At 41.9% G+C, this 13658-nt stretch overlaps 1 protein-coding gene and 1 long non-coding RNA gene across 8 annotated transcripts in view; one reads left to right on the top strand and one right to left on the bottom strand.

The window, feature by feature from the left end:
• The window catches only part of LOC6636256 (serine-rich adhesin for platelets), a 25184-nt gene that overhangs the window by 11402 nt on the left and 124 nt on the right, over positions 1–13658 (bottom strand). For 2 of the 7 annotated variants that reach the window (XM_070210716.1, XM_032434181.2), the window contains exons 2-3: positions 12618–13093; positions 10317–10370 (exon numbers count right to left, since the gene is read on the bottom strand). In XM_070210716.1, the coding sequence (XP_070066817.1) occupies positions 10317–10370; positions 12618–12620 (57 nt within the window). In that variant the 5' untranslated portion in view covers positions 12621–13093. Of the gene's footprint in view, positions 1–647; positions 9184–10316; positions 10371–12617; positions 13094–13137; positions 13470–13512; positions 13652–13658 lie in introns of those variants that run through there. The other 5 variants (XM_032434175.2, XM_032434176.2, XM_015168620.3 and 2 more) reach the window with 5 other exon arrangements.
• The window catches only part of LOC138911458 (uncharacterized), an 18608-nt gene that overhangs the window by 3689 nt on the left and 1261 nt on the right, over positions 1–13658 (top strand). The window contains exon 2 of the long non-coding RNA XR_011417077.1: positions 13495–13593. This is a non-coding gene — a long non-coding RNA (uncharacterized lncRNA). The remainder of the gene's footprint in view (positions 1–13494; positions 13594–13658) is intronic.

Consider the following 13658-nt stretch of genomic DNA (forward strand, 5'->3'; position numbering starts at 1 on the left):
TAAAAGGTTCTTATGCAAATTGATTATTGGAATGCCGGCAAAATAGCTGAGAAGTATAATTAAACACTTTCTGGCCAAACAATCGGATTTGAGTATAACGAGAAAATATATAGAAATAATACCTGCATGTAAGACAGTTTTGTTTTGTTAAAAAAAAGACAGAGAACCATTGTCAAATCCGTTTAGTTCGTCCTCCTAGTTATAAATATGAAGTGTTCAAGCAACAGATATATGGTATAACAGAATGTTGTCAAAGTCAATTAATTTATTCAAAAAAATGTAGATGTGTATATATAATTGCAAACATAAGATAAACTTGCATGCTTATCATAAATTTTTGTTTTAAGATTAAGTAACATTTTAAACATACAATTCACATATGTACATACATACATACATCAAAATTACAGTATTAACAAACCCATTTTATACATACTTAAATAAAAAATTTGTAGATTATTTTGTATTAATTGCCCGATAAAGACTGAAAGTTAACAAACAAAAGTAATTAACTTAAAATGTACAATATAGATTTAATTCAGTTAACGTGTCCTTATATGTATAGCTATTATAATTATGTACATTTTATATTTGACATATGGTATATTTTTCATATATATATATATATATATATATATATATATATATGAATATATTTGTATAAAATAGATATCGGGCGTGGAGGATAAATAAACTTAAGAACTGAAGTTAACACAGAAGACTATATAAATGTATATACATGTGTACATAATGTGTATGTGTGTGTGATATATCAATATACATCAAGATACATCAAAATACATGAAAATACATACATATGTATGATGTAAATATTTACATGCTTTGAGCCAGGGACCGTCAAAGTTTGACCTTTATTGAATCATTTTTTATTGTTTATAAAATATTTATTTAATTAATTAGTTGTGTATCAATTTGGGCTTTATTTTGAAGAGCTGAAATATCTGTTATATTTAAAACAATTAAATAAAGTTGGTATACAAATTTAATAAATTGTTAATAAATGATTAATATTAAAGGTTGAGCTAAATAAGTTTATTAAGTTTTCAAAGAAGATAAGACCAAAATATATATTATTATATATTGGCAGAAAGCATATATCTGCAGAAATATTCTTTGATAATGGATAATTGAGTTTTAAGTTTGGGTCCCTACCCTACTGAAATAATTTCGTTCAGATCTCAAGGTTGTTGTGTGGCAATAACCAAAGCATCATTTAGTTGAGTACGCGTAATCGTCAGTGTCGCAGGCAGAGTTCGGGTATGCACTCGGGTGAATGATGAGATGGATTCCAGAAGCTCGGTTTGATTATTGTGCACCCGCTCCACAACATATGTGTAGGTTCTTGTGAATAGTTCAGTACTTGTTGTAGTATTCAGTAGCCGGGTCTTGGTAACCCGTTTGGAAATAGATAATTGACGGTTTTTATTGCCCAGTTGCTTTTGCTTACGCCTTCTGGGTCGCTTAGTGGCGTCGTTAATTGACGTTAACGTTGACTTTGACATGGATAGTGGCAAAGTTGGCAAGCGTTCCGTCTGAAATGTGTCTGAGATTATCGTAAACGGCATCTTTGACATAGTTAGTGTTGGCAAACGATCCGTTTGAAATGTGGCTGGGTTTGACGTTAACTTTGACATGGTTAGTGTTGGGGAACTTCCCGTTTTAGATTTATTTTCTGTATGGTTTCTACTTTTTGTAAGTCTACGCTGAAAAACTACAACACGATGTTTCTTTGGCTGCGTGGTCTGCGACTCGGAACTGCCTTTCGAATCGATTTCGCTACGATTGTTGTTGTTATTGACTAGTGTTGGGAGTACAGATTTGTGGGGCTTGCGTCGTACAAGGACCTTTCGCAGTCGGGACCGGGATCGGGTCGGAGAGCCGATGACCTCTCGCTTGAAAATCCGACTTGTATTCCTTTGAGGATATTGTGTAAACAAATGTGTAATAGTTGTGACCTGCAACTGAAGTGGGAACAACTCAGCGAGGTCATTTATTCTAAAAAATATATAGATTGATTGATACTCTTTTTGCTGCTCGACAAGGTTTCCTTTGTACTCGATGAGGGTGGTTGAGCCTGCTTCGTTGCCTTGGCATACCACAGATCGACGTCGCCAATGATGCTCTCCAGGGAAGCCGTATGGTCTCTCCATGCACAATCCTCACAATCCTCATCTAAATCGGAGTTAATCAAATTCTTTGCCAATTGTTCTTGAGGTCGTAAATACGATAGCACCCGTTCGCTTTCCCCAAACTCATACTCATCCTCCGGAATATGTAGTACAGCCGTCTGGGCGTGTCTCTTGTGCAGGCTGGAGGGTGCCAGGTGATCATGGCTATTTAGCACCGTAGATAGAATGGTGCTGAACTCACCTGGCCTGCGGCCAGAGACATAGAGTGTAACCACGCTACTTTCCTCCTCCTCTCCTGATACTCCTCGGGGCAACTGTTGCTTGTTGCGCTTGTGACCCTTGTTTGATTTTCTTGTCTTTTTGCGGTTCTTGCCGGAATGCACGTGATGATCATCATGGCCAATGGCTGGCTTTATGATATCATCGATATTATCGTTGGCATCCAATCCTGTTCCCTCCTCTAGATCCTGCAGATTCTCACTCAAAAGTATTTGCGGCGACGTCGTCTGCATTATCTGTGCCGGCAGCTGTATCTGCAATTGTTGCTGCTGTTGCTGTTGTTGGAGTAGCAACTGTTGCAGGAGAAGGCTGTTCACCTGTGCCACCTGTCCGGATGGCTGCAGTTGCTGTTGTTGTGTCTGCGGGCTCGGTGTATTTATGATTGTGTCCACGCTATATTCTGTGGCTGTTATTGTCTGTGCCGTCGTATCAAAGACGGTTGTTAAAATCTTTTTGCCTTGGAAAGTGATCGGCACAATTGTGGACTTTCCGTCGTATATGGTGGTTACATAGGTCGACGTATGGGTGCGATATTCTGTAACTGGAAACGTTGGCTCCACTACCGCTGAGCCCGTGCCCGTGCCCAAGCCTAGAGCTTGCGGCTGGCCAAGTGCGCCCAGAAGAGGATTGCTCGGCAAGTTGATGTTGCCCAATAACAGCTGCGACAGCAAAATATTCGCAAGCGGCGCATTTGCCGCTATCTGCGGCTGCAGCGTGGAAATCACGTTTTCCACCGAGTATACAGTAGAGGGCAGAACGTGCGAGAAGGATGTCTTCCTGCCGCGAATTGTGGTCGGCGTAAATGTGACAGTCGATGTCAGGGAGTCCTGCAGAAGATATCGTGTTAGCTCCGTGGCACCGGCTGCATTCACACTAGAATCCTCACGGGTTAGGAACAGCGACGTCTGCCCATTGTTGCCCAGACTTTGGGTGTACTGATGCGGTCCCAGTACCTCGATGCTTGTCTTGGCTGTAACAATGTTTTTGTATTCGGTCACCTGACCGTTTACAACGGGGACCGTCACCTCCGCCGGTATCAGATGCGTAACCGTGATTGTCACTGATCCCAGTTCCGGGGGCGGCGTCTCCAAGCTGTACTCGTTGCGATTCCTGCCGCGCATTGTGCCTCGACCCCTTGTCACAGCATTTGCATTGGCATTCCGTGAGCGCGAATTGCTGGATGCACGAAGTCCGGAGCTCTCCAGATTGTTATTGTTATTATGATTGCTGTAGTTCTTTAGTCGGCGGGAATTGGAAGAGGCGGAGCTGGAGACAGTGGGATTGCGTCGTATGGCCGGCTGTTGCTGGCGTCGAAAATTCGAGGAACTTCCACCCGGCCGACTAATGCTCTTTGATGTGGTATCCTTCTCTCTGAGCGTAAACTGTGTACGTGGCGATGTGGGTCTTGTGGGACGAATCGACCGATGGCTTGTTGTGGGCGGCGTGTTTGTACTCGATTGCTTGGCCTGGTATCTGGATCCAAAGCGAGAATTGATTTTGGCACGCGCTGTGCTTGGCGAAGTTTCAGGCAGTTCTTCGGGTATGGGCTCCTCGGTTGTCACGGTTTTAGGACGACGAAATCGAAAGCGACTTCTGTTTAGGGTATCTGCCTGGCGGCGTTTACGCGATCGAATTGTTGGATTTGCTTTGGAGCTGCGACGGCGTCTGGCCTCGTTCTCCACATCATCTCCATCTCCATCGGCCTGCTCTCCGTCTTCATCATCATCGTATTCGGATTCGTTATCAGCATCATTTGTTTCACTATTGTCTGCTGGCACTGGTTCCCTTTGCTGCTGGAACAGTCCACGCGGCGGAAAGAGATTGCTTTGGGGCCTAGCTCGTGCCTGAAGACTGGATATGGTAGGTCGCTGGAAGCTACGAGGACGTGGCCTAGCCGTTGTCGTTGTCGTTGTTGTGGTCGTCGTTGTTGATTTGGCTCGCCCCGACAACGGATTCCTTCTGGGCGAAATGGGAGCCGGACTGGCATTGGGACGTGGAGTGGGCGTGAAGCCGCTGGGTCGATTAAGAGGTCGACGGAAGCGCAACAATGGATTCTGGCTACGTCTGGAATTCTGCGCTGCTTTCTCATCTTCTTCATTGGCCTGTGTCTGCTCCTCCGTGGAACTCTCCTCGTCGGCATCGATGCCATCTGAACTGGCCTGCTTTGGAGCCAACGTTGACGCAATAGATTGGCCGTTCAGTGAGGTTGGCTTAATGCGTTGTTTGGAGTTGGCAACATTCAGGGCTGAAGCACGAAAATTGGAACTGCTGGACGGGCGATAGGAAGCATTTATACTAAGACGCCTCGAGCTAGATATCGGGGCAGCACGTGATGAGGACGCAAAACGGTTCCTGGACGCAAAACCTAGGCTCGCTTGCTGTGTGCTTCCCGTACTCTGGCTAACTCCGGAGCCGGTCGACGGCTTTATTGGGCGTCCGAATAGACGTCTTGACGATGTTGATGATGCCAGACCATTGTCAAGCGGATTGTTTGGGACATTGGAAATAGCACCCCTCCGAGATGAACTATATCTGCCCACGGATTTGAGAGCAGGAGTTGCTGTTATTGTTGGTGTTATGTCGGATCTTGTTATAATTGTTGCACTGCTTGGACTCAGAGTTTTGTGCCTTGGCGCAAATGTTGGCCTGTTACGCGAGGCGAAAGGTCTAATCACGGGCGCAAACGTTCGCTTTTTAGACTGAAACGCTAGTCGAGCATTATCATGCTCCTCCTCTTGATTTGGATCTTCGGTAACACCTTCGCCAGCGATGCTGCCCTCCACTGGAGCCACAGACTGCAGGAGGCTGACGCTCTGCGTGCTGCTGATCATCATCTCCTCAACTGTTGCACTTGGTACCACGCTGGCAGCTGTTATGGCCTTCTCGAAGATGAAACTGGATGTGCTCTCGATAATCTGCGCATAGCGACTGTCTATGATGGTGCCAATAACCTTGGACTGATACAGGGTCGTGGTACTATTTCCGATTCGCGTTCCCTCGATTAATCGAACCAATCCAGTTTTATATTGGCGAGCAGAAGCTGAGCTCTCATCTGTCGTCCCTTCACTTGCCAGCGCCGTGGCCAAATTAATTTTCTTCTCCTCGTCGATAGACAAGCTGGACGTGCTGCTGGTTACCTCAATGGCTTTACCCTCAGCGTCGACCGTTGATTGGATTTGAGTTGTAAAGTACAAGGTGCTCACACCTTCTGCATCGATTATATGCTTATAATCGTAGAATATCAAATCATTCTTTTTGCTATCCTGTGTTTCCGTGGTCTCTGAGGCGCTGCTTGCAATAGATTTTGGTATTGACGGTTCTATATCTACCGCTGAGGTTGCAATTGGATCGCTTTTGGGTGTTATCACATTTGTGATTGTCTCAAAGCGAGAATCTGTCACAGTTTTATTAGCTTCATATGAGGTAGTATAATACGTATATGTGGTATAGAAGGTTGTCAGCTCTGATACATTAGTTTCACTTGTGCTTATCGCATTATTCGAGCCAACGCTTGTCTGTAGTATTGTCGACAACATTGAACTCGAGTCCGAAATTGAGTTTGAGCTGTAATCAGAGCCAAGGGCTACACGATTTGAAGGCTCGATCACATTCGATATGGTTTCCTCTCTGCTAATTGTGGTGATCTCTCCGTCCTTGGCCAATTTGGTCCAATAAGTGAATGTGGTGAAATATGTGATCGGCAGCGTGGTTTCCTCATGGCTCAAAACCTTTGTTGGCTGTAAGGTTTCTGTGGCGATATTAGTAACAGTTTCGAGTCGACTCACGACGTTCGTGCTATCCGACACATACATTGTTGTGTAAAAGGTAAAGGTTGTAAAACTGGTCTGAAGGAGCAGCGTTGCGGATGGCAGGATCTCTTCCGTATTGCTCTCGGAACTAACCTGATCGTCAGCCCCAATTTTGCCGCCAATAACTTGTTGCTCGCCATTGGAACTGCTCGATCGAACATCGGTTACCAGTGTAACATGTTTTTCTCCATCCCCTTCGTCGTTATTGAGATTAAGTTGTTCGGAAACAGGGTTTGCCGTACTAAATGTGGTTTCCGACACGGACAGGGATATGGCTGGCCACGTTAAAGATGGCAGTATATCGTTGGGTGTCGATTTTTTGGGCGCACCAAGTTCGGTAATGTAATTTGTAAAGACCTCAGTACGTGACATTATCTCGGTTTCGCTCTCAGCGAAAATTGTCGTGTAATATGTGTAGGTTGTAAAGAATGTTTTTGTATATTTCGTATCATCAAGATAGCTGGTTTGTTGATTGGAATCCGTTGAGCTGGGCTGATCGTTGGCACTAACATACAATAAGCTCTCTAGTTCATCGGGAATCATATATTTCGAGGGTATCGTCTTTGCCATAGCTGTGTTCTGTGCGTCTACATTTTGAGTTCGAGTGGCAGAGATTTCATTATCAACGATATCCGTTGATTTCGTGCTCAGATGTTTATCGTCATCGCGTGTAGAGCTAACCACATTGGTAACAATTTCCGTATGGCTAGAGATAGTTGTGGATGGGCCTTGGAAAAAGGTCGTCAGATACGTGTAGGTTGTGTATAGGGTTTTGTATATAAGATCTACTTCGTCCGAGCCGCTATCATTATCGTAATCCTCATTATCATTATCATTATCAATTAGATGAGTATTGTCAGACTCGGTAACATAATCATCATCAATAACCGCTTCCGCCGACTCCGTCTCTGGCTCTATCTCCGCCTCGGTTGAGCTTTCCTCAACAACCTCGGTCTGTGTCTCCACTGTGGTTGTTTCTTCTTGGACTGATGGCACCGTTATTGCAGGCAGCGAAGTCGACGCATCTGGCACAAGTGACGTCTGTGTGGGCCTCTCCAGTTGTGGTGATTCAATCGCCTGTGTCGCTTCTATGCAGTAATATTTAGTTGTCTCCTTTATGTCAAATGGAATATGCTCTTGATACTGTACTACTTGCGTGTTTAAAATCGTGTTCGACTTTGGAATTTGCGTCAAGAACACTTGTGAGTTGATTTGTGCGCACTGCCCTTCATCTGGGCCACTTATTTCCCTAATTATTGGTATAGGCGACGGCGAAGGAGGTGCAGGATCTGTTGTATCTTCGGGCAGCTGTGACCTGAGGGTGGTTGAGTTTTGAGTTGAGTTTTCTTCAGCCTCTGAAATCGTTGTTGTCGACACTTCTTCTTCTGACTCATCGGTACTTGTATATGAAGTCGTATCCTTCTCCTTTAATGCGGCTGTTGGTTTGGCAATGATTTCTGCTGTCGCTGTCGTTGCCGTGGACTCAATAGTTAACACAGAAGTGGGCTCTACAAAATTAGCAAAGGGATCGTCGTCAATGAATATCGTTGTTGCTCCTCCGTGCACCTGAAGACTTGATACATCCGGTTGGATGCTTGGCACAAGGGTCTCATCCGGTTGGACGCTTGGAAGATGTATCTGTTTCACTGTTTCGACAGATACGGATACGAGTGAGGGAGAAGGATAAGGAGAAGACGCTGCTTCAGCTTTGGCCAGAGACGCGTAGATTTCCTGAATTTCTTGGTCCGTTGGCAATGAAAACATTGGCTTTGTATCGCTCGATTCGACAACCTTCTCGTTTGCTGTCAAATCAAGAGTAGGTGTTGCTGTTGAAAATTGTCCAATTTCAGACATTATTAGCTCTGAAGTCGTCGGCGAAATGCTGCTGTCCGTTGACATTGTCTCCGTGGCGTCCACAAAGACAGCCCACGGATTTATGGTTGTACTGGATGTTTTACTGTCTGCCGTCTTTGAGGCAAGAAGGTTTTCTTGACTGGCAACCTGCGGTTGAACCTCGCTGATTCTAAGTGTAGCCATGCCCTTGATGGATGTGACGTGGCCCACAACGGAACTGGGCTGGGCAGTGCTAGGTAGAAAAACAATTAAACTATCGCCCACGAGTGTTGTAAACTCGGCAAATCCATAGTAGGTAACAGTTGACGGAACGCTCTTTGCCACATTAGGTGGGGCACGTTCAGATTGGAGGTTCGATAGAGAGTTCTCATTTTTCCCATCCTGCATTAGATCTTGATAGTAAACCTTTGCGGAGCGTCCTTCTTCCTCTGTCTGAGCAAATAGTTCGCCAACAGATTGTGATTTTATTTCGCCTTCGCTTGTCTGATATGCGCTTGGCTCAAAATGATTCTTGACTGTAAACGTTGGCAAATCGCCGATTGGCAAAACTTTATGCGCAGCCACTTTCAGGGCGTTGTCATCCATACGTCCGAAGTTGGCCACAAGCTGCACTTCACCAGTTTTCCCTGGTTCCGTCGACGCAAAGGCGGAAGCAGTGGAAGCTTCCATCAATTGACTGGCGTGCCCAAGCTTAATATAATCCGTATTGCCAACAAATTGATGATCTAACCTATCGTCGATTTCCCGCCAATCCGGCGCTTCAGCATCGAGCAGATCATTGTGGCTTTGCAGATAGGAGCGAGTTTGGGGATCACCTTCGCCCACCCAACTAGTAACTACAGATGGCGACATCTGACGATTTTCGAAGAGCACCCGCGAGCTCTTCTTCAGGTACTGGGCATACAGACGACCATTGTTTAGGGTGGTGCCCACGACCTGGGTCGCATATTCAGTTGTGACCCCCTCTTGGATAAAGGTGCGTGCGGTTGAGGTCAGAAGACCGATTTCTGGACGAACCGACAGAAATCGGCCGTGACTGTCACCGAGGCGTCCGCCTCCGTCGTTATTTACCAATAACACAGTGGTTAAATCTAATAGGATGTCAATCACACACATACACAAGCACACACACAGATGGTGATTGATAGAGAATTAGGCACAGAGGATATTATGTTGAAAGGGATAAATTGTTACAAATATTTACAAAGTAAAAGTACACATAAATAATAAGAGATTAAATCAACATGTCCAGAATGTACAGCAGAGAGAGATGGTGAAATCATTTACATAAAAAGAAATAAAGAAAAGGTGACACAAAAGAAGTAAATACGTAAAACATTATAGCTATATTTGCCTGTCAAACCTGTTCCGATTAATGTATGTACCATAATATATATACATATATAGCTGGAGGCATAGATTACAATGCACTTTTTGGTGTATAAATATTCGGAACAGGCTTGAATGTTTCGGCTATTAACTTAGTAACAGTGCATAGGAAATGTATTTAATATATATTTGTATAGTATATTTATTATCTGGTATTTGCCTACGTCCCCAGGTCCAAGTACATATATTTTTAGGCCATTTCCCAAGCGAGAAAAATGTACATCTACCCACATATTACTCTCTCTGAACTGCCCTAGTTATATTCTACAAAGATATTTGGAAAATCATCTTTGAAATTTTACGAATATTTACGAAAAAACAAATATTCAAATTATAAATATTAAAATTATTCAAATAATAAAATTTAAAACCAAACTAATTTTGAAATTAATTTTCAAAAAGATCCTTGGAAATGTATTTAATCCTGAAACTTCATCCACTGTGAGATGAGTCTTAGGAAAAGCATAAAATGCCCCTCAGTTGACATAAAGCAAAGATCTTTGAAAATGAATTGAATAAATTTTCCAAAATCCCCCCTTTCATCTTCTCCCTTAGTCAGTCGGTCAATCAGTCAATGAGTCGGGTCAAGCAACTTACATAGATTTCATTAATTAATTTATTAACTAAATACATTTTCTAAAATCCCGTATTAAAGTGCCCCTTACTCGCCTTCCTTAAGCTCTTTTCATTTGGGATATCCGTTGATTATCAATCAGTCAGTCAGTCAGTCAGTCAGTCAATCAGTTGATCAGTCGAGTCAAGCAATTTACTTAGGTTTATTGACATTATTAACACTGAAGTCATCTCTGGAAAATGAAGTACATATGCTGCTTACCATCTGCACCTGTCGCACGTAAGATGGGCGTTGGCTTAACAATGTACGGCTCATCTGAAAATACGAAAATAATAATTAGCAAAAATATAAGGGCTCGGTGATTAAATTGGTTTACTTAAATACTTAAGACAACCCACAAACTCTTTACATACATATATGTACATACAAAATCGAAGTTTACCAAATAAAGCGAAAGCGCTTTTCTCCCCTACACCCCGACCCGGAGCCGGACCTGGGCAACAATTGTTAACTTGGAACTAGTTTGAGTGAAATGCCGAACCTTGAATTGTTAAATTTCCCCCAAGCCAACAAACATAGGTATAAATGATTTCATTTCGACCCGTCGTCGTCTTCGTCTTCGTCTTCGTCTTCGGCTGCTGCGGCTGATCAATAAAAAGAAAGTGGACAACGCACCACAGAGGTTAATTTCATGAACATGTTGCCCAAAGCGGCGGCAACTGCATATTTGCCAAAGAAAAACAAGTAAGAGGAGTGCCCGACTGGGGGATACCGTAAGTCCTCATATTTGCCTTAGCATTTATATATAGAAGAACAAATTATTTTTATTAAAAGTAGTTCCCCCAAAAGGACTCGAACCGCCAACTGGCATAGCTATGAACTCGTCAATCTGATAACCTGAGCCCCTGTATTATCCTGCAATCGATAAATATCGATTTAGAGTTCCTATTTTGAGTGACCAAACTTGGCATGTTAAATATTTTTGGAATTTTTTTTTTATGTCATCTTATGTGATATCATAGTTTTTGGACAGAGACTTAAGTAATAATAATCATGGAACATTTTTAAGTAACCCCCCTACAAATATCAGATACGTAAGTTTTGCAATTAGAATAATCCAGATATTTGCTAAGTTTAATTCATTTTTGTGGTTTTGAGTTAATTTAAGATAAATGTCTCTCATATAAAAGCCAGATATATGTATGTATGTATATTCTTATGACGCTGAAGAAAGCCTTGTTCATTTGTCGATGACCCACATTTTCTGTCTGTTGAGGCTGCTTTGGCTTTCGGTTCAGGTCTCTGTCCGCCTTTCTTGAATGATAATTCCGACAATGTTGAGGCTGTGTGTCTGTGTCTCTATGTATTGTACGTTTTACTTCTGTTTGCGTTGTGAAATCAGCTTCCAGCCGCGAGTTCAATTCTTGTTTTTCCCGTGTTCAGACTAAATATGTTGTTGTGCAGTTGCTCTAACTAGCCCAATCACTGATCAGGCATTCGCCTTAACAGTAAAACGGACGTATCAGAGGACGTCGACAGTGTTACCAGATCCAATGACATTTATCTAGCTATTACATTTCAAATGAGAATGTTTTATAATAATCAAAAGGTCTTGCTGCGATATATTTATTGGCTTATTTTCTTTCAAATACAAAATTAAAAGCGTACGAAATATTATTGATTTTTTTTTAACTTTTTAACATCATCAAACACACAATTCAAGTAGCTTTCTCTTCCGTCTTTATATACCCTGTACCAATTGAAAATGGACAAGCGATAGTATATTGGTTTTGAGTAAATGTATGTAACCGCTTATAGCATATATATTCTTTACGGCTGTTTAGCAACAAAGAAGCCTTACGTAAACCTTACAGGTGTGTAAAAACATCTACTATGCAAATATATAAAGACAACATGTTTTGCCGAATTCGTTTTATGTTTGGTATCTTCTCACAATGAATGGTATGAGATATTAAATGATATACCATATTCAGCTATGCGTGGGCTTTGTTTTGCTCAAACCAATAAAATGTATGTATCTTGTTTTTAAATCCAATGTAGGTCTGTACTATTCTTGCTGTAGTCTCACAGATCTAATGATTAACATACTCTGTTACCTACATGGTCCCAACCTTCGCTAGACTAACCGTGTCTACTTCTGTTAACCATTGTATACTATTGTTAATGCTTAACATACTCTGTTACCTACATGGGACCTGCTGCTAGAGTAATGATAATGTGACGTTACTATCCTTCTACACATATCAGCTACTATTATATAAATGCTTTTTATGAATTCCAGATAATTATGCGAACAATGCTTTGCATGTTTTGGCGATTATTAGTCCAATATACATACACATATAATACACATACCCTGTACCTTAAAATGGATAAAAGCGGTATATTGTTGTGGGAGAACATACATATGTAACAGGCAGAACAAGAAAAATAAGCCAAACTTGTGTAGCCGGGCACCCTCGACTACTGCCTACATTCTCCCGGGTGACTAAATAGAGCATCATATTAATAATTCCCATTGAATTAAAAACCATAACTTACCATGTGCTTGCGCAGATCCCAAGGGTGGCGCTGCCATCAGAGCGATGACTAACATCAATAGGCACAGGCTCCGACAGAGTGGCTGATCGGACATTTTCAGAATATATATAACACGACTACGTGCACCGCCTTCCTGGCGAATTCTCGTTCCGTGTATATTTGATGCGGAAATAAACAGATGTAGCATATTTGGCTCCTCTAGTCGCTTATTTACGGGACTAGCACACATTACACATATGTTCATTTATGCAGACATAAATTTGGGGCCTACATCTGCATATGTGTGATCAGTTTTCTCCAAAATCTGAATGTGAATAAATATGTTAACTTTGTAGCATTTATTAAACCCGTATCGGTTGGTATTTATTTTTTGTCAAAGATTGGAATTTTAGTTCACTGTTGCCACTCAATTTTCTTGTTTGGATCTTATTGTACAGCAGCATATGGAGTTCCAAAACTTGATTTTTTATTATACTCTGTCAAGAAAAATTAAGAGTATATTAGTTTCAACAATACTAACGTAGAGACCCGGATATAGTAGACATATGTTAACAATTTTGCCACACCCATGCCCGATCCCGCACATCGCAATATAATCTATTAACCGTTTTCTGCCATTAACTGCTATTACAATTATAACAGGGTACTGCGCAGTCATTTGCACCCGTCCGCAACGTTCCTTATTATGTTTTTACATTTCACGATTAACAAGTTGTTGGGTCTTCGTCTGCACACACGCACACACACACATACATACATACACATATGCAGTTATGTTAATGTAAATGTTGCAAAAATATTGCCTCCGCTCTGTCATGAATATTACATGAACAAAAATGTACGGGCATACTTGTATAACCCTTTCTTTATTTAATAGGTATTATTTGGTACACACTTTTTGGTAAAGATTACGAGCAGGAACAATTATTGGCACATCACACGATGATGGGAAACTAGCACAAGAAATCGAATATATGTATGTACATATATTGAAATTTGCATATATTCACACACACACACACACACAAATACACCTAACAC

Source organism: Drosophila virilis, chromosome 6, assembly GCF_030788295.1.
Source record: "Drosophila virilis strain 15010-1051.87 chromosome 6, Dvir_AGI_RSII-ME, whole genome shotgun sequence".
Taxonomy (NCBI): domain Eukaryota; kingdom Metazoa; phylum Arthropoda; class Insecta; order Diptera; family Drosophilidae; genus Drosophila; species Drosophila virilis.